Source organism: Pholcus phalangioides, unplaced genomic scaffold (genome assembly GCF_987345545.1).
Source record: "Pholcus phalangioides strain wild (caught in Gottingen) unplaced genomic scaffold, Ppha-v1.0 ptg000011l_1, whole genome shotgun sequence".
NCBI classification, from domain to species: Eukaryota; Metazoa; Arthropoda; class Arachnida; order Araneae; family Pholcidae; genus Pholcus; species Pholcus phalangioides.
The window spans coordinates 34,092,617-34,112,268 of record NW_028301604.1 but is presented as its reverse complement, the minus strand read 5'-3'; the positions used below and the strand labels follow the sequence as shown (position 1 = coordinate 34,112,268).

At 39.1% G+C, this 19,652-nt stretch overlaps 1 protein-coding gene across 1 annotated transcript in view; it reads right to left on the bottom strand.

Annotated features, from left to right (window-relative positions):
- Nucleotides 1–18,422, bottom strand: part of Sap47 (Synapse-associated protein 47kD) — a 163,868-nt gene extending 145,446 nt beyond the window's left edge. The window contains exon 1 of the mRNA XM_089239499.1: nt 18,056–18,422. Within this exon, the coding sequence (XP_089095625.1) occupies nt 18,056–18,374 (319 nt within the window). The 5' untranslated portion in view covers nt 18,375–18,422. The remainder of the gene's footprint in view (nt 1–18,055) is intronic.
- Nucleotides 18,423–19,652: the final 1,230 nt, after the last annotated feature.

Sequence of the window (19,652 nt, the reverse complement as noted above, 5' to 3'; positions counted from 1 at the left end):
CGGGCTGGCAACTCTGATCTTTCAATATTAAGATTATACAAGGAAAAAATTGTTTAAAGACAGTCTCATCGTGTATAAACTTTAGAAAACTGAAGCCAGTCTCATTCAAAGTTCTTCAAACATTGGATAACCAGTTACAAGGATTATTTGGGTCAAAATCTATCCACAACATAAATACAACAACACAACAGGCAAAATGCCAACCAAGGTGACTGAGAAAAAGTTGCCCCATAACTAATATGGATGTCATATATTTCAAAATTACAGCAACCCAATTAAAAAGGCAGTAAAATGCTGTAAAAGCAGTCGATTGGCAGTACACTAATAATTCATGGTCCGTCCTATCTATCCCATTGAAAATTTTGAACGCTTCAATCATATCTCCCTGACATCTCGCTCATCCAATGTAAACATATTCAAAAAATTAAGTCTCTCTTCATAACTCAAGCACTGTGTGCCAATAAGGACACATGTAGCTCTTCTCTGCACCCGTTCCACTAGGTCTATGTCCTTCTGTAGGTATGGTCTCCAAAACCTTAGTTCGACCTGGACTGAAGTATGCTCTAAGTCCTTGAAAAAGCAGAAGAATGACTTTAGGAGAACGTGAAGAGACCTTTTTTGAAAATTAAACCAAGCTACTATTTGCTTTTTTGACCACCACTGAACAATGTGCAGAAAACCTAAGCTGCTTGTCAATGAGAATTCCCAAATCGGTGACCCTAGTTACATCTGGGATAGTTACGCCATTCAACTCATAAGAGAAATGTGGGTTCGAACCAAAATGAGTGACCATATACTTATCAACGCTAAAGGCTGAAACATACTACACTGAAGTGATGTGATAATCATGTCCTGTCAGAGGCATTGTGTATTCTGATTTCTGGCAAGTCTGTGACATGGAATTCTCACGTTACACAATTTTCACGAATCAGAATTCATAACGTCTCAGGCGGGACGTGGAATCACATCATGTCAGTGTAATGTGTTTCAGCCTTAAACATCATGCTTCATTCATTTGCCTATGCTCCAATCCTGTTTAAGTTGATCTGGAGCAATTCCCTATTGCTTTAATTCCCGACTACCCCCATTAGCTTGACATCATCTGTGAATTTGCTAGCAATCCCATTGATACCCTGATCGAGATCAAGTTTATAGATAAAAAGTAAAAAAGTATGGGGCCAAGGACACTTCCTCGAGGAAGTCCACTTAATTATGTAGGTAGGCTACATAAAACAAATTTCTTTTCAAATTGACATGGTCAGAAATTAAACATTAAATTTCATGTATGTGTTTATGCATTTACTTTTCACACATAACTCAAAGGATATTTTTGGAAGTATTGAGCAAATGTAGATCTGATGTTTTCTGCTTGAGTAGCAGGTCTCCCTCTTCTCTTCCAACTGACTTCGTGTAATACAATGTTGAACATCCGAGAAATTTCTTTGCATTCCTTCTCTGTCAATTACGACGTTGTTCAAAACACAAATGCATTTTATGATTTTATCAGCGAGAGAAGCTGAGGTCTCTATCGATTTTGAAAGTATACGCCATTTGGAGTACGTTATCCAGAATACACATTCAACAGTCTTTCTTGCATGTGATAACCGCTCATTAAACATTTGTTTTGGTTAGTCCCTCCCGTTTATACAGCTTCATTAGGTATGAAAGCAAAGGGTATGCCTCATCTGCAAGAATAATGAAGGGAGCTTCTATTTGACTGTGCGGCAACATTTCTGGTGCAGGAAACTTCATCAGCTCTTGACTGATGAAATTGAATAAATCAGAGGCTAAATACGTCCCTCCATCGCTCTGTTTTCCATACCCTCCCACGTCAACAACTATACTTCTTAGTATATTTCAGGCCGAAAAAGTACCATCTCTTCATACAAAGCATATTGTTTATTTTTATTTGTTTGTGTTTTCTCCATACAGACTGCTGTTGAAGTAAAATAGTATATGATTATCTAACCTTCATATTTACAGTATTATTCGCCACCTTTCCAAATAGTATTGTCACAAGTAGCGGTGGAGGGTTACTAGGCAAACAGCACTCATTTCAGATTAGCCTACTGAAGGTGTTGGAAAAAAGCATAGTTCAGTTGATATCCCCTAAGAAGGGAGGGGGAGAGAAGGTATCTTCTTTGGAGGGTTATCTTGAAGGGTGTTGGTACAGTGGTCTGGAAGGAAAAAAGAAACGGGGCTCTTTCAACACCCCTAGGTTTTCTGAATACGAGGGGTAAAAATATCCTCTTCTTTAATCTGAAAAAATATCCTGTAGGATGAGTAGACAGGAGAATAAGAATCTTCTGCAACAAAGATTCTTTTATTGGTGCCAGTCAGTACTTTGGTGAAAATCTTTGGGATATATTAACCATCTGGGAAAACAGGCTAGGCGTAAACACCAATAAAACAGTGGTTTAAGTGGCTATAAATCGAATGGATGAATTCGATTACAATACGATTTTTTTTTAACTTGTTTGGGAACCGAAATGGGAAGAAGCTGGTCAATCCAGAACAACATCCGTTTGCAGTCCCTAATTGGAATACAAAGAAATCATGTATTTTGTGAGAGTTTTCTTTAATGATAATTTATGAACAATCACCCCACACACACACACACACTTCAATCTTAAATAGTTTCGATTTCTCTGTAATACTTGTATTCAATACGGGGTATACATCGATAAATTGAAAAAAGTTTGAGCTAGTATTCTTTTAAGAAATCAAAAAGTAAAAGAGGAATATTTCTTGTATATTAGTTTCATTTTGGGTGCAAAGCCACATGAAATTGACTCACATCCTGGTCTTAATACAGTTAAATCGTGTTTTCTCTGCAATCTTTATATTGCTCTAGTACTTGAGTTTCAGATGTGTAACAAACACAACAAGTGAACAGGTTACATTTTACATTTGCAATTTGAAATATTTCTGTATATTGGAGATAAAACCATGTGCCAAAAGAAATTTTCTGAGAGCCGTTTGAAGTGTTTTTAAAGTGGATATCACTGTTATTTATTGAAACAGGATTTCATGTTCTATACCTGTGTTTTGTTAATGGACCGACAAACTCGAAAGGTTGTTAGTAGACATGAAGAGGAACAAAAATTGCAATGGAACATGGTGTCGTAAACCACGTTGAGAGGGTGAAAATCGCGAGAAACACATGCAGGCTCTGAGTCCAGCTGCAACCGCTCGTGTACTTGTCGAGGGGAATCGCAAACCATTGCAGCACAGTTTCTTCCATTTGAAAAGTGTGTACGTTGAGCGGTCTTTCTGCATCCCACCATGCTGGGTAGAACGTCCCCAATAGAGCTAATTAATGTCATCTGCAGCGTGTGATCCTACCCCATCAAATGCGTTTCGAGACGCTGCTTACATCAGATATGGTGAGAGAAAGCATTCAGCGATTAACTGACATCCACCTTTCGTCTCCTCTGGACTCAGAGCCTGCATGTGTTTTTCATGATTTTCACCCTCTCAACGTGGTTCGCGACACCATGCTACATTTCAATTTTTGTTCCTCTTGAGGTTTACTAACAACCCTCTGAGTTTGTCAGCCTATTAACAGAACACCCTGTATAGTGTGATGAAAATACAAAAAATTAATAGCGTTATCTCAATATACACGAAAACTGACGTCATTGCTAAGCACTTAGCAAGCATTGCCGAAATTAAAAATTAACATTAAATAAATTTTATATCAGAAATGTATGGCAGATACGGGCCTTATCTCAAGTTCATAAACAAAATGTATTATTTTGATGGTTTTTTTCACAGTTACAGCGATGCATACGTTCATGCGGTGCTTATTCCAAGAAATAAGACCCTCTGTATTGAACTACACGTACCGCAATAAAAAAATATACTCAGTGAAGTATAGAAACAAAAGACCACAATAAAATATATGGTAATTATTATTCATTTTAATTTGTTTTAATTCTAATATAAAAAATTAATTACAACTCAGTAAATCCCATATTAATTCGCATTTAGAATCAATAATAAATTTGATTATTCGTAGAATTGAAATTATGGAAAATTATATGGGAACTGATGAGCATATGAAGTTTTGTGAAGAATTTTCGTCACTGATTTTAAACGTGGCTCATTTTTGACTATCATGTAAAGATTTTAGAAATGTGGAAATTTCTTTGTTGACATCAGAAGAGACAGGGCAACTATTTTCTAATTCGGTTTTTGGGCACGGGTGTTCATATAAAAAGTTAATTTTCGACCAAATCTGGTATAGACCTCTGACGGAGTCTCCCGAAGATGCACCGAGGACGGCAGTGGCTGTTCTTCAGATACGAAGTATGCCGGCTTGAGCCGGTCAACCGACACGTTGACATGTCGACCATTGAAATTCAACTTGAAAAACTTATCACTTTTGTGAAGAACAGGAAAGGGTCCCTGATATGGCTGCTCCAGAGGCTTACGCACGGAGTCTTTTCTTACGAAAACGTGCGTGCATACGTTGAGTTGGGGATGACAAACACTTTTGGAACACCATGTTGTGAAGTAGACACTGGTCGTAACCTCCGCATCTTCTCCCTGAAATCACTGACGAAATCCGACGCAGGAACAGTTGAACTAGATGAATCTCTAAAACACTGGCCAGGCAATACCAGAGTTGCACCATACACCATTTCGGCTGACGAGGCGCCTATGTCTTCTTTTAGTGACGACCGGATTCCAAGCAATACTGTCGGAAGGGCATCATACCAATTGACTTTGGTGTGGCACATAATAGCGGCCTTGAGTTGACGATGCATGCGCTCAACTAGGCCATTGGCACATGGATGATATGCTGTAGTTCTAGAACGCTGTGATTCAAGGAACTTTGAGAGGTTTTGCATGAGATTGCTCTCAAAATTTGTTCCTCTGTCCGTGGTGATAATTTCCGGCACTCCAAATCTGGATACCCATCCGGCATAGAAAGAAGAGGCTATGGTTTCAGCTCGCTGGTCTTTCATAGGCCAAGCCTCCTACGTGATACGTATGTTCTCGTGAAGGCGGAAGTGGTCCAACAACATCCAGATGTACGTGTGAAAATCGAGCATTTGGAGATAGGAAGTTTCCCAACGGAGTTCTCACATGCCGTTGCACTTTAGAACGTTGGCAGCTAAGGCAGCTTTTAGTCCACTCTCTACAATCTTTTCTCAAAGATTTCCAAACGAATCGACGTCTAATGAGTTCTGTAGTAGCTTTGACGCCAGGATGACACAAATTATGTAGACTGTCAAAGACTTGTCTACGGAAAGGTTCTGGAACATACGGTCTCAGGTTTTCCGTTGAATCATCGACGTACAATGGCGTCGTTGCGAAACCAGTCATGGGTTTCAATCTCAAACCAGAATCCGATTCGAGCAAAGACTGAAATTCACCGTCAGATTTCTGTGCGAGAGCCATCTCATCGTAGGAAATGTTAGTAGGGACATTAATTTCTGATACTCTGGAAAATGCGTCAGCAACGTTATGTTCACCTGCTATATACCGGATATCGGTAGTAAACTGTCCCATGTATTACAAATGGTGAATTTGTCGCGGGGAACACCTATCAGTTTTCTGGACAAATGCAAACGAGATAGGCTTATGATCACAAAATATAATGAACTGTTGGCCTTCAAGCATGTGTTTGAAGTGTCTTATGGCTGAATATATAGCCAACAGTTCTCGATCATAAACACTATAGTTACGCTCTGCTGACGTCATTTTTCGTGAAAAAAATCCTAGGGGTTGTATAGAACCCTCGACGCTTTGTTTTAACACCGCGCCGAGTGAAATACTCGAAGCGTCGGTAACCAAACTCAATTGAGCACCAGGAACTGGGTGTGCAAGAAGTGTGTTCTCAGCCAAGATGTTTTTGCATTCTCAAAAACCGATTTGGTTTCCTCTGACCATGGAATTTCGGATTTAACTTTTTTCTTTTTGCCTGCGACTAAGTCGTATAATGTTGCCTGAATTTCCGCAGCGTTCTTGATAAATCTATGGTAATAATTAACCATTGCAAGAAATCGACGAAGTTCGCTAACTATTTTAGGTAATGGAAATTCTTTTAAGGCTTGAATTTTCCTATGAGTTGGGGAAAGTCCCTTATCAGTTACTAGAAATCCAAGGAATTCTATCTCCTTCTTTCCGAACTGACATTTTTCTATTTTAATAACCAATCCAAATTCATCTAACCTTTTCAGGACATTTTTTATATCCTGTTTGTGGGACTCCTCATCTTTTGACGCTATCAACAAATCGTCCAGATAGGGTATGACGTAATCAAAATCACGGAAAATCTGATCCATAAACCTTTGAAAGGTTTGAGCTGCGTTTCTCAACCCAAAAGTCATTTTCGTATATTCGAATAATCCAATGGGAGTAATGACAGCTGTCTTAGGAATATCTGATAATTCCAACGGGATTTGATGATTTTTTGAAAATACAGTTTTTCCTGCCAAACCATGAGCAAAATCATGTATATGGGGCAAAGGGTACCGATCTGGACATGTTTGAGCGTTTAAACGACGGAAGTCTCCACAAATTCTGTAGTCGCCATCTGGTTTTTTTACCATATGAATGGGGCTCGACCACTCACTTTTCGAAACACGAATTATGCCTTGTTCCATCAATAATTTAAACTCTTTCTTGAGGAAAGAAAGTTTTTCTGGAGAAAAGCGTCGTGCTTTTGAATGGACAAGTGGGCCTCGAGTCTCAATGTGATGAGTAACAGAATGGCATTTCAGGTCATTTCCCAAATTGGGACGTAAGAGGTTAGGATATTCAGCAAGAATTTTGTGGTATGGCATTTCCGCGGACACAAGAGTCAAGCCTAATGAAGGTCCAAGGCACTTTTCACCTCTCTTGGATAAATAAGTTAAACCATCAATCAAACGTTGATTTTTAACGTCTAGCAATAATCCATATCGTTCCAAAAATTCTGCACCTACTATAGGACTAGATACGTCTGCAATTATGAATTTCCAAGGAAAATTTCTACGGAGTCCAAAATTTAATTCAATTGATCGAATACCGTATGTATTGATACATGAGCCGTTTGCCGCGTATAATTTTAGCTCCTTTGGTTGCCTACATTTTGCAAAATGTTTAGGTAAGCAACTCACTACAGCGCCACTATCGACCAAAAATTTTATTTTTGTATTTTGGTCAAAAATGAAAAGGCGGCCATGAAGACGGCTTTCATCTGCTGCCGCAGACACAGACGAGCCAACTAGTTTTCCTGAAAACTACACGGCTTCATGCATTTGTGAGCGCGTTCAGCAAATCTGCGATGGTACCAGCACATACTACGATTGTGACTCCAAGATCTATTCGATCTTTTCCTATGACTGTTTTTCCTATCGTAAGATCGAGGTCGTCGCTTAGACTGTTGCAATTCCCGACGTAATTCAGAAATTTTGGCTTTCAAATCCTCCAAATTTATATTAGATGACGGGTCTCATATACCCGCTACGGATTGGACTACAACGCAGGAATTAACCTCATAAACCTTATCCGCAAGTTTAGACAAATTTTCCAAAGAAGAATCGGATACCGACAAAATTCGTTGAACGGAAATTGGTAGTCGTTGCATCCACAAAGATTTCAAAACCTCGGCGCTAACTTTATTGTTAGCTAATGATTGCATTTCATGCAAAAGTACAGAAGGTTTTCGGTCTCCTAACTGTAAATCCTGAAGTAACATTTTTAATTTCGCCGTTTCTGACTGTGAATAAGCGTTAAGGATGCGATTTTTTAACGTCAGGTATAAATCTTTCTCAGGTGGTTGAGTTATTAAATCCGATACAGTTACAAGCACTTGGGCGTCTAAAGATGAAATTACGCAGTGAAATTTTATTGTATCATCTGCAATACCGGATATAAAAAATTGGGATTCAATTTGACCAAACCACAAATCGGGATTAGATTCCCAGAATGGTGGCGGTCAAAAGGCTACTCTAGCAACATCCGAATTATTTTTTAATTCGTCATTTGATGACGTGTTTTCTTGATTTGGCATCTTGTTAAATTTAAATTCAACTAAACTTGGTCATAAATTTGGTTAGTAAAATTATTAATTTGAATTTTTTGTGAGAAATGACAATGCACAAAAATCGTGACAAACAAGTCCTGCTCGAAGAGATTCCGAAGTTGAAATTTAACTCACCCTTTTTGACTGGACATCCAGTGTATCAGTAGCTTCTTAGCTTGGGAATAGTCACCAGTGACGCGAAAATGTAGCATTCTACGACTCCATAATTTTTAATATTTAGAAGATTTTTTTATTCAAACTAAGAACATAAATTTCATTAATAAAAAATTAATTAAATAGTTGTAAATTGTTAAAAATGTTAAAAATTATTTGTTGAATAACACGACCAGCGCTAGTACAAGAACAAAAATCAAGTGAGTGAAAAATACAGGATTAGTTCTCTTATATACTTTGCAACCACACTAAAAATTAGCATATTGGCAAAAGAACCGATTACAAAAAATAAAGTCAGTCTGCATGACATCATAATCCTTTTCTAACAAACAGTCTCGCGCATCGCAATCTTTCTTCAGATCGGTACGCCACAAGGCTAACAGGGCTTCCGTGAAGGGAACCTCGAGATAAACCTGATTTCTTTTCAGAAGAAAGCCCCACATCATTGTTTACTGTGCAAAATGACCATATATATACTACGTGTTTTTGAATTAGAACTTATTTCTGTTTCAGAATTATTTTACCATTCCTAATAATACCAGATAAGGGGCTGTTCAAGTATTACACAAGCAAATTTTTAGCCCTTTTTGAGCCCCCCCCCCCCCCTTGTCAGGAAAATTTAGTCATCAGCTCTGCCCCTCTGAATCCTAATGCATATTGGTGGGATCAGAGACGTACACAAGTGGGGGGGGGGCATAGGGGGGCTCGTGTTGCCCCCCCCCAGACGATCAAAAATTATCTTTTTAATGCAAAAAATATTTTTTTAATTGAAATTGCGGAAGAAAATAACTTTATATGTTATTATAATCAATTTCTGTTAATTTCAATGTTATTTGAAGGCTATGAACTCAAAATTTATATTAAATAAATTTATTGTGACCCACCCTCTAAACCATATAATGATAAATCGCATAAAGGCCCTTGGCCCGCGGACTAAATTTGGCCCTGGGGTTATCTGATGCAGCCTGCCCTCCTCAAACCTGATTTTGTAAAAATTAACTAAGCGGCACATTTACAGATCACTTAAGCGTTCTGTGGTACAATTCCAGAGCATTTAAGCGGCCCGTGACACATTTTCGGATCACTTAAATGACCCGGGTCACAGTTCCAGAACACTTAAGCGCTTCGTGATACATTTAAAGATGCCTTGAGTGACATATGACGTAGTTTTAAAGCATTTAAGCGGCCTCAGTGCGGTTCTACATCACTCAAGTTACCCGTGGCACATTCCCAGATTATTCAAGTGATCCGCAGTATATAATTATGGATAACTTGAGTGATGGGTGGCACAGTTCCAGAGCACTTAAGCCGCCCGGGCACATTTCGAGATCACTTGGAACCGCAAAACATTTAGGGATCACTAAAGTGGCTCTGTAGGGCACTTATTAATTGGGGGGGGGGGTGTGTGTTACTTCAAGTGCCCACAAACTATAGAAAGGTTTTTCTCGTTTTTGGTGCACCGAGTAAGATGCCATTAAAAATATTTCATGTTTTTATTAAGGGTGGTTGGTGATGTACACATTATCCAAACCCCCACCCCCATCATCAAAAGTCAGCAAATCAGAAACCCCCTCCCCCATTGATGCTGACGTAATACTTGAATGGCCCCTAACTTAATCCTGGACATAGCACTTACTTTTGTGAGCCATCACTTACCCTGTAAAGATGATATATAACCAGTATATTTTTGTTTTCAAAGGTGTTTCTGGTACTCCAGGTACTGGACAAATGAGAAGCAGAATTTTTCCTTGGCTCTCATTTGACTTGTTGAACAAATTCTGGGTGAGGGCATGCCCCCTCCTCCCATCCTAGAGCAGGGTACAGGAGCGGCGCTTGACCATGCGACCCATTGTGGCCGCACGAGACGGCACTCAAGAGGGAAAGAAAATGTTTTTTGTCTGTTCAGGGGGGGGGGGAACAAATTCCAGATGAAAAGGCGAAAATTTTTTTTTTTGTTTGGATAAGTTGTTAGGGAGGAGCTTGACCTCAAGGGTAAAGCATGCAGGGCTCCAGTTTAGAAGCTCTGGACTGAATCCTTATAATTTTTTTTGACACTATGAATTAACTGTAAAAAGGGCTCCATGGAAAATCTATCTTGGGTCCCGCGAAAGATTCCAGCTTAGGAGCCTTGACACAGGATGTAGGGGCTATGGGGAGGGGGAGGAAACGGGCAAGAGGCGCAACAAATAAGTCCCGCACGGATACGGAGATTTTGTCTCAAGCCGTCCCGATGGCTTACATTCTTCTTTCTGGTATTAAGGCCAGAGGTCCTGCCTATTTTCTGAACATTTCCGTTGTCGAGGTATGACTCAAAAGCAGGATGTCATGTGAATTTTTATTGTGTTAAATTTTATGGGAAGTCTATGCAGCTGCCCCTTACAACCTGCCACCTGGGTGCACCGCACCCCTTGTACCCTTGCTTAAGCTGCCCCTTGCTGGAAGGTTGAGCACCCCCCATTATATGGCAATGATATGAACGAATGCAGGACAGTAAAGACAAATTTAGGCGTAACTATATACAGTACCACTTTTTTTCTGTTTGTTTATGACAGAGGTCTTGAACTTTTTTCCAAGATGAGAGCACTGCTTGTGTCTATCATCAAAAGGCGAGCACCCTTATGGAAAGTTTGTCATGAATGCATGAAATCAGGACTATTCCAACCCTTGAATGAAATTTGTAAAAGGTGTTCAATTGTAACGTTGACCAAGTGCTTGCGCGCACGAAATCAGACATGAGCATCGAGCACTCTGGATGCTTCCGAGAGCAATGTGGTGTTCGTGAGCAATGGATTAAAGATGCCTGGTTTATAATTTATTAGTAATGGCATGGGATGGGTGGAGGTAGGGTAAAAAAAATTAGACTGAAATGGGAGGGGGCGGCAAAATTTGTATAGCCCACAGACGGCAAAAACATAAATACGGCCCTGGGCAGACTTGCTTGGGGACCTTCTTGAAAGGGTTATTATTATGTAAAATGAGAGTAAATTTTTTTAGGCCCCCATATTCTGATTGCTCGGGGCCCTGGGGCAGTGCCTTGATTGCCCCAGCAGACTTGCGGCCTTGGACTTGGCTTGAACTTTTAAGGGAAAGGGGGCTTGATTTCCCCCCTCGAATCACAGCAAAGTGCTTTTTTTTAATTGTAAACAAATACACACACATACGTATTAATAAATACTGGACAATAACACACGAAAGGAATAAAAAAGAAGAGAAAGACATACACATATAACGAATATACACTATGTTGCCCCAAGGGACACCAAGTCCTTCCAGGAAGCCAAAAAGACATTGTATTACATTTTTTCACCCCCATTGTGAGCCGCCAAGTACACAGTATAATTATAGAAAAACATATAAGAGAAATTTGAGACGTGATGTATAACAGTTCAATGTAAAATGACAATCCATATTTAGTGAAATTTAAACAAGATGATGGCGAGTATGTTCTGGGTACAACATTATTACACATAAAAATATATAGTTTTAAGCAGTAATATGTAAAAAAAATTGTTAATTTTATATTTATCTAGCTTTTTTTATGAAAAGTTTGTCATCATAATTTTGAATGCTTTTTGCATATATGTAAATTTCATATTTGTGGTTAGTATTATTAGTAGTTGGTTTTTTTGACTAAAATGAATTCATAAATTTAGGAGCAGTAAATGAGAAACACTTTTGAAACAGATGTTTTTTTTTTGTTTTCGGCACTTCAAAATCATATTTGAGTCTCGCTGCTGTTCTATTTGTTTTTCTCTGAAGCCAATTTTTATTTTTTGTCACAAAGTTTATCATTCGGTAAATATATAATTGTCTGATGTGTCCAGTTAATTCTTCTATCGTTTCCAGTATAGTGTTAGCATATTTCTTACATTTTTATATGTGCTACTTAGTTGAATGATATTACAATAGTATGCTCCACGCCACGCACACAAACCATAAGTTATAACTGAGAAAACCAATGCGTAAAAGACATCTTTTAAAAAAACTTCCCCTATCAAATACTGGAGCTTGTACAAAAGAGCTGTGTGAAATCGAAATTTTTGTTATTTTATCGCAATGAATATTCCATTTCAAGTCATCCTGTATTGTTACCCCTAAGTATTCGTATTCATACACTCTTTGGATTCCTTGGCAGGTGCAATTTTGTTGTGCTTCAGGATGACATATGCAGACGTGCCAACTTTTGAAATCCAGAAATCCGGAGATTCTCCTGAGGGGGGTACACCCCCCCCCCCGACACTCATAGACTCGATCAAAAAAAATTTCGGAAATTTTTTTTTTTTAATAAATTAAGAAAAAGTTACATTCTCCCCCCCTCCCCCAAGGCAGGTTCTGCATTGCCCCTGAGAAGAATATAATTCCATGTCAGTCTTTCCATGCGGAATAGAGAAATCACATCTACATACTGTTCATAAATTATAAGTGTTTCCTTTCGTGGATGCTATCAGTGATTGACGATCTTGGGTATATGAATTCGTAAAAGCTTTATATTTAGCTTTATATAGCTTAAAGTTTTATATTTTCTTTCTGAAGATGTTTAATCACAAGAAACAATTTAAAAAAATTCAAATTACAAAGCTGCGGACGAAAAAACGTGTTTACCACACGGCTGTTAATGGAATACAATAACGATTATACAGGAATTTCGGCAACCAAGGTCATGCCCCTGATAAATGATTGCCGATAAACGCCACGAAAACGAAGTCTTTGCTAGTTGCTCAAATGTGGTCACAGAGACTTTTTTACGGCTGCTCAATGGAAATGACTACGGCTGTCCTCTATGGGTGTTTTCCTTAACGACGACGGTAATCATTGACGCCACGAAAACGTGATAGCTCGCGTAAAATCTAATTTTCCACCAAAATCCGAAGAAATTTTAAGAAATCCGGAGAGCGTGAGGGAGGATGAAAAATCGGGAGAGTTGGCAGGTCTGCATATGAATTTTAATGGGGATTTCTGTGTCGGAATTTAAGCCTCTCGTTTTAGTAATCTGATATTTGGTCTTTTGCATGTTCAATTCAAGTTTGTTTGCAACCATCGACTGATTAATGTCTCAGATCATCCTGTCTTTGTTATTAAAGTTATGTCATCATCCTCTATGTGCAAAGCTGTCTCATCGGCAAATGAAATTAATTGACCGTTTAGTTTCAGTTTACAGAAGTCGTTTATGTAAATGAGAAATAATGTGGGACCCAAAACAGATCCCCTGCCTTTTTGAACCTGGAGATAACTACTCATTTTTCGATTTATAACTACTGCTTGTTGTCTGTCAAAGTAATATGTTTTGAACCATTCTAATATCCGACCTCGTATACCAGCTCTATGTAATTTTTCTGTTAATACACTTAAATCCACATTATCAAATGCTTATTTTAGGTCTAAATAAATAATAGAGTATTTATTGTTATTGTAGTCGGTATTTAAATAGTGACATATTTTGATTATAGCCATTTCAGTATTTTATTTTTTTTTAAAAACCGAATTGATTTTGAGCCAAATAATTGTTATGGTTCAAAAAACCTATTAGGTGTTGATTTATAAATTTTTTGATTATTTTAGAGAAAACTGGAAGAACCGATATTGGTCTGCAGTTTATCATTGCATTTGGGTCTCCTTTTTAATAAATTGGGTAGACAAGAGAAAATTTTAATTCATTGTAGAAATAATTTCCACTGATAGATGAATCAATGAGATGTTTAAGTAAACATCAATATTGTAGGATGCAATTATTTTCAACATTTTTGGAGTTAGGACATCATATCCAGAGTTGCTTTAGTTTCCTTTAATTCATTTATTGTTCTTTTCAAGAAAGGGATGTCAATATCCATGCATACCATTGAGTTTATAACATCATTCCTGCTTTCACTTTAAGTATTTTTGCCCCAAAAAAAAAATTGTATTATTTATATTTCTTTCAATAAATTCTTTATTAAATTATAAATTCATTTGCTAAAACTTGTGGATGCTGATGAATTGGTAGAACTTACTTTCAACTATTTTTATTGAGCACAAAATAGTTTAAGCATTTCCATTGTTTCTGTTTGTCAGTACATTCAACAAATTTAGCCTTTTGATACTCTTGTTTAGCTTTTCATATTGAAATTTTCAACATTTTATCATAATTTTTGCATTCTATTTTATACGAGTTGAGAGTAATTATGTCTAGGAAACATTGATATTTTTGTTTGGTTTCATTTTCATAAAAAAAAATTTTCAAAAGATCTGTTTGAGATGAAATTTTCAAATCTTTTATAGTTAATTTTTGTCTTAATGTAATCCGAGTCATTTTTGATATATTGCTGGTCTTGATAATCAATATATCCTAGGATTGGGTAATGATCTGCAATACGAGTTTTAAGTACAGCAAATTGTTGTATAGAATTTTTCTTTGTTCTGTAAATACATGATCGATACATGTTCTACCTCCATTTGTTTCTCTAGTTACAGATTCCTGCAAAGCATTGAAACCATTTACGGCCATTATGTCTAGATAATTTGATATTTCGTTTGTACACTATCTACCAATAAGTATTTGGACACCTATGCAAATGACGATATCTGCGGTCCTGAGATACGTCACGCCCTCCGCCGGTATATATCGTGTAGGAAACATCGGCATTAGTCGCATGCAAGATGCCGCGCAGTTAGGAGCTCTCCAATTTCGAGAAAGGTATAATTATCGGGTATCACAAAAATGACCGATCCTTAAGGGACATATCTAGCGAGCTGAAGTACCCAAAATCGACAGTGGCCTATGTGATTAAGAAGTGGAAGGTGGGCTGTGATTGTCGGAATTTGCCCCAAGTCGGCAGACCAACGAAACTGGGAGATAGAGACCGACGGGTGCTGTCCAGAGAAATTCGGAAGAACCGCACCCAACCGATGGCCCTCATCCGCGAGGAGTTCAACAGGCATCCCGGAGTATTGTTTCAATGAATACCATCCGTAAGGAAGCACATCTGATTGGTTTTCATGGTCGTGCTGCTGCCCATAAGCCTTTGATCACAAAGTCCAACCGCGTTGCTCGGTTAATGTGGTGCAAAGCACATCGAAATTGGACCATAGATCAGTGGAAACGGGTTCTTTGGAGCAACGAATCAAGGTTCACCCTCTACCGTTCGGATGGCAGGGTCTGGGTCTGGCGTCTGCCTGGAGAACGTCTCCTGCCAGAATGCATTGTGCCAACAGTCAAGTTCGGCGGAGGTGGAATTATGGTCTGGGGGTGTTACTCCTGGTATGGACTGGGACCCTTGGTCCCCATTCATGGTAAGCTCAACGCAGATGCCTACTGCACTATTTTGGATGACAATGTGCTTCCTACGTTGTGGCAGTTTTACGGGGTGGACCCCTGTTACTTCCAGGACGACAATGCCAGGTTCATACTGCGAGGTTAACCAAGGCTTGGTATGGTGCCAATGGGGTTCATCGAATGGACTGGCCTGCCCAGAGCCCAGACCTGAACCCTATCGAGAACCTCTGGGACGAGTTGGATCGCCACATTAAGGGGTGCCCTACCCGTCCAAAATCGGTGAAGGAATGACATGTCTTCTCCAAGCCGAGTGGAAGAAAATACCCCTAGCCGTCACACAAGGACTTGTGGAAAGTATGCCCCGGAGGGTTCAAATTGTAATTGCCTCTCGTGGAGGCTCTACCAACTATTGATTTTGAATAAAGTTAGTTTTTCTTTTCTATCACAGGTGTCCAAATACTTATTGGTAGATAGTGTATATTGTTATCCAATATATTAATATTTATATCTCCAGTTACAAACATATCTCTCCTAGTTTTTTTAATAAATATATTCAATTCTTCATTAAACTGAGATATGGTATGTGCACGAGACCTATAAAGCAATAAAATATCAATATCAAAATCTGGTAAATTTATATCCAGGGAGAAGTGCCATAAGGGACGTTTTAGTATGAGTAAAGATTGTTATATGGCAAACATTCTGTAGTATTGTCTTGCAAGTGGTTTCCAGGCTATTAGGCCATGGTTTAAAGGATTTCCTTCCTAACATTACGCCCACATCTGTGGCGGGTATCTTCTGAGGTGACATAGATTTTAACGACAAGCGAGAAAGACTTTAGACATCAAGTGTCATTGTGTTCTCTATGCACACTTCTAAGGCTTGATCGGTTGCAGAAAAACCCCATTGGCTGGCTTGTGTGGATGTGTCGTGCTCTGATTGGCAGCGTGTGGTGTCTAGTGGCAGATCTCAGTTCTCTGCACCACTAAAGTGAAGGGGCCCAAGTAGAATGCACCTTCTTAGTCTCGGATTATTCGGACCCCCCATTCAAATTTGAGAAGACTCCAATACCCACCCACAGAGGAAACTGTATGTAAATCGGTGCCACAGTGAGTAAAAGGCCCGGACCTGCATCAGACCGAGAAGCAAGAAAGGATCCCGTTTCAACAGCTCTCGATGCAAGCACGCAAATGTTTTTGGATTAGGCAACCGCTTGTGGAGGAAACTCACCCAGACGTGCCAACTTTTGGAATCCAGAGATTCTTCCGAGGAGGTACCCCCCCCCCTCCTCCGGCACTCATAGATTCGATCCAAAAAAAAAATTTTTTAATCAATCAAGAAAAATTCCCATTTCCCCCCCCCCCAAACAGGTTCTACATTACCCCTGAGCAGAATGTAATTCCATGTCAGTCTTTTCATGCAGAATAGAGAAATCACATCTATATACTGCTCATAAAACATAAATGTTTCCTTTCATGGATTCCTATCAGTGATTGATAATCTTGGGTATGTGAACTCTTAAAAGCTTTAAAATCCGGAGAAATTGTAACAAATCCGGAGAGCAGGAAAGAAGGATGAAAAATCCGGAAAGTTGGCAGGTCTGGTCACCGTACATTTGTGCTGCCTCTATGGTACTTCCAATTGCAGCTCCGTAAATGGAATGCATGTCTGCTTTTTCAGTATTACTAAAATGCACCATTATCCATTGGTTGCATGCTGGAATAACTTCACAGGACCGTGCCTTTTATTCACTGGGAATTATACATAATCACACCAGTAAGTGATGAATGTAGTGAAATTCAATCAAACTTTCTTTATCGAGATGGTTGATGACTATTCATAACTTCTATTGCTTTTACACACATTATTATATAGTAACCAATTGCAGCTAAAGCAAAGCATTGCATGTGAAAGTCGGATAAACGAGGTTCGACTGTATATCGTACCTCCCCAATAGCGAACACTCCTCCGTTAGTGGACAAAGGTTTTGGTCCCATGGGTGTCCGTTATTAAGAGGTTCTACTGTATATATATACTTCAGGGTTCACACTCTTGATTGCCATTGTGCCAAATCTTCAGTTTACTTTTATGTTACAAAGTTACATTACAAGACACATTGAATTTTAACTATCACCAGTAAAAAATCATTATCACAATTCAAACAGAAAATGACAGATTATCATCTTTTACTTGGCCTTTTCAGGCTAAACCGAACCCCTCAACAACAATATCATTTACATTTAAAGATCTGTTTTGATCAGTTAGTGATGATCCCGAATCAAATGGTGATGATCCTAAATCATCCCTTTCCTTTTTGGACTTTGGCGAGGAATCTCTATTCGGGCAGTGGCTGGGTCGATGTTCAACGAAATTGGTCAATTCGCGAACAGGCCAATTTCGGGCTTTGGCAGTAACATGTGTATGCGAAGGGCCCAGAAAACGGACCCCAATTTCAACTGGACAGGCCCTTGGTGACAGGACAATAGATTTAACAATGCTATTCCATATGCAGTACATTTTCTTCTGATTCGGGGTGGGGGTAGGCGGTCTCGCTGTGGAAATAATTATTTCAAAAGTCAAACAATCAGTTGAAAAAAAAAGACAAGACATACTTCCAATCGAAATGGCTGATTCAACGGCTTTCATTGAAACATCTTTGATGTCCCCTGATGTTAAACTCGAAACTCCAGTGTGCTCTTTGGCCTCTTCATTGGAATAGACAATTTCATCATATTCAGGAGTAGAGCTTTTTTCATCTAAACACAATGCAATGTTTTTATCGAGAGGTTCTTCCAAAAGTTCAGCTTGCTTAGTTTCATTATCAACATCAGAACGGGCGGGTGTATGGACGTTATCGTTTTTTCCCCCATCATTCTCTTTATGCACAAGAATTTCTTTAGCTCTTGCTCCCACTTTCCATATTATGTCCATTTTTCAGCAAGTAGGGAAGTTCTTCTTCAATTATACAGGGCTTTTTGCCTGAGGGCCCAGGGTATGGCCATGGATGCATAAGGCCTTGAATAATATTCAAGTCAAGTCAAGTTGCCTGAGGGCCCCAACCCTGTTTGAGAAAAAATCACTGAGCTAAAGCTGGGTTTTCCTAAGACGCCTTCATATACTGTGTAGTGTATTAAGGAGTTCTAGGTTTTCCTAGGCAGTGGTGTCTTAATGCGTGGGCCCACCTGGGCACGGCCCGGGGGCCTCAAGAGGAGAGGGGCCTCACAAAAGTGAGAAGTGGGTGAAATTTTGAAAATTTTCAAGGTAAGATCTCAAAAACATCTCTTGGCCAGGGGGCCATGACGCTCTTAAGACGGCCCTGTTCCTAGGAGCAGGTTTCCTGTGCCGCGCGCAACGTAATTCGCCGAGCACGACACACCGTCCACTCACCAATAAGAAAATTAGTATGACTGTTTTCCTACAGAGCGTAATACGCTTTACGACAGCGTTTTACGTAGGGCGTGATTGGCTGACTGCTTCTGGAGGAGTCAAATGCGCCGTGCGTTTTGCCGATGTTCTTTTCACTTGTGTGTTTTCATTCCCATCCGTTCAAACCAGAGCATGCAGACGAGAGATAGCTGATGCAACTGAGCTATAAGTAGGCTGACCATATTTCTTCGAGAGAAATACGGGACATTGCGTTTCCAAATACGGGAAAATACGGGACATTGCCAAAGACGACGCCAAAACCAAACAAAGTTGCCAAATATTGTTGAAATTACTGAAAAATCACAATGGCGGGAAAGATGCAAAGAAATTGCAGTGGATTAAAATGTATTCCACGAAAAAAAAAACACGTTCACCAAGGCAAATGTGGGAGATTAGTATTCTCATATATAGATGTAATTATCATAAAATAATTTATGAGTTGAATAATAATATCAATCTTTGACTTCAATAAAGAATAAAAATTCAAGTAGGCTTCGTGTAAAATACGGGAAAAACCGGGACACTTTTGCCAAAAAGTCGGGACGACCAAAAAAACAGAAAATACCGGGACTGTCCCGGGAAATACGGGACGTATGGTCACCCTAGCTATAAGGAAAGTGGAGTGAAGACTGAGCGACCACATCACACCCTTTTGGAGCGAGATAGGCAAAACATTTCCTGACCATGTTAATGCAACGGGACAATTCCAAATACGAGACCTGTAAATTACGTTTTTTTCACTTTTCGGCCAATAATTATGCATTCTTTATCTTAAAATTTTTT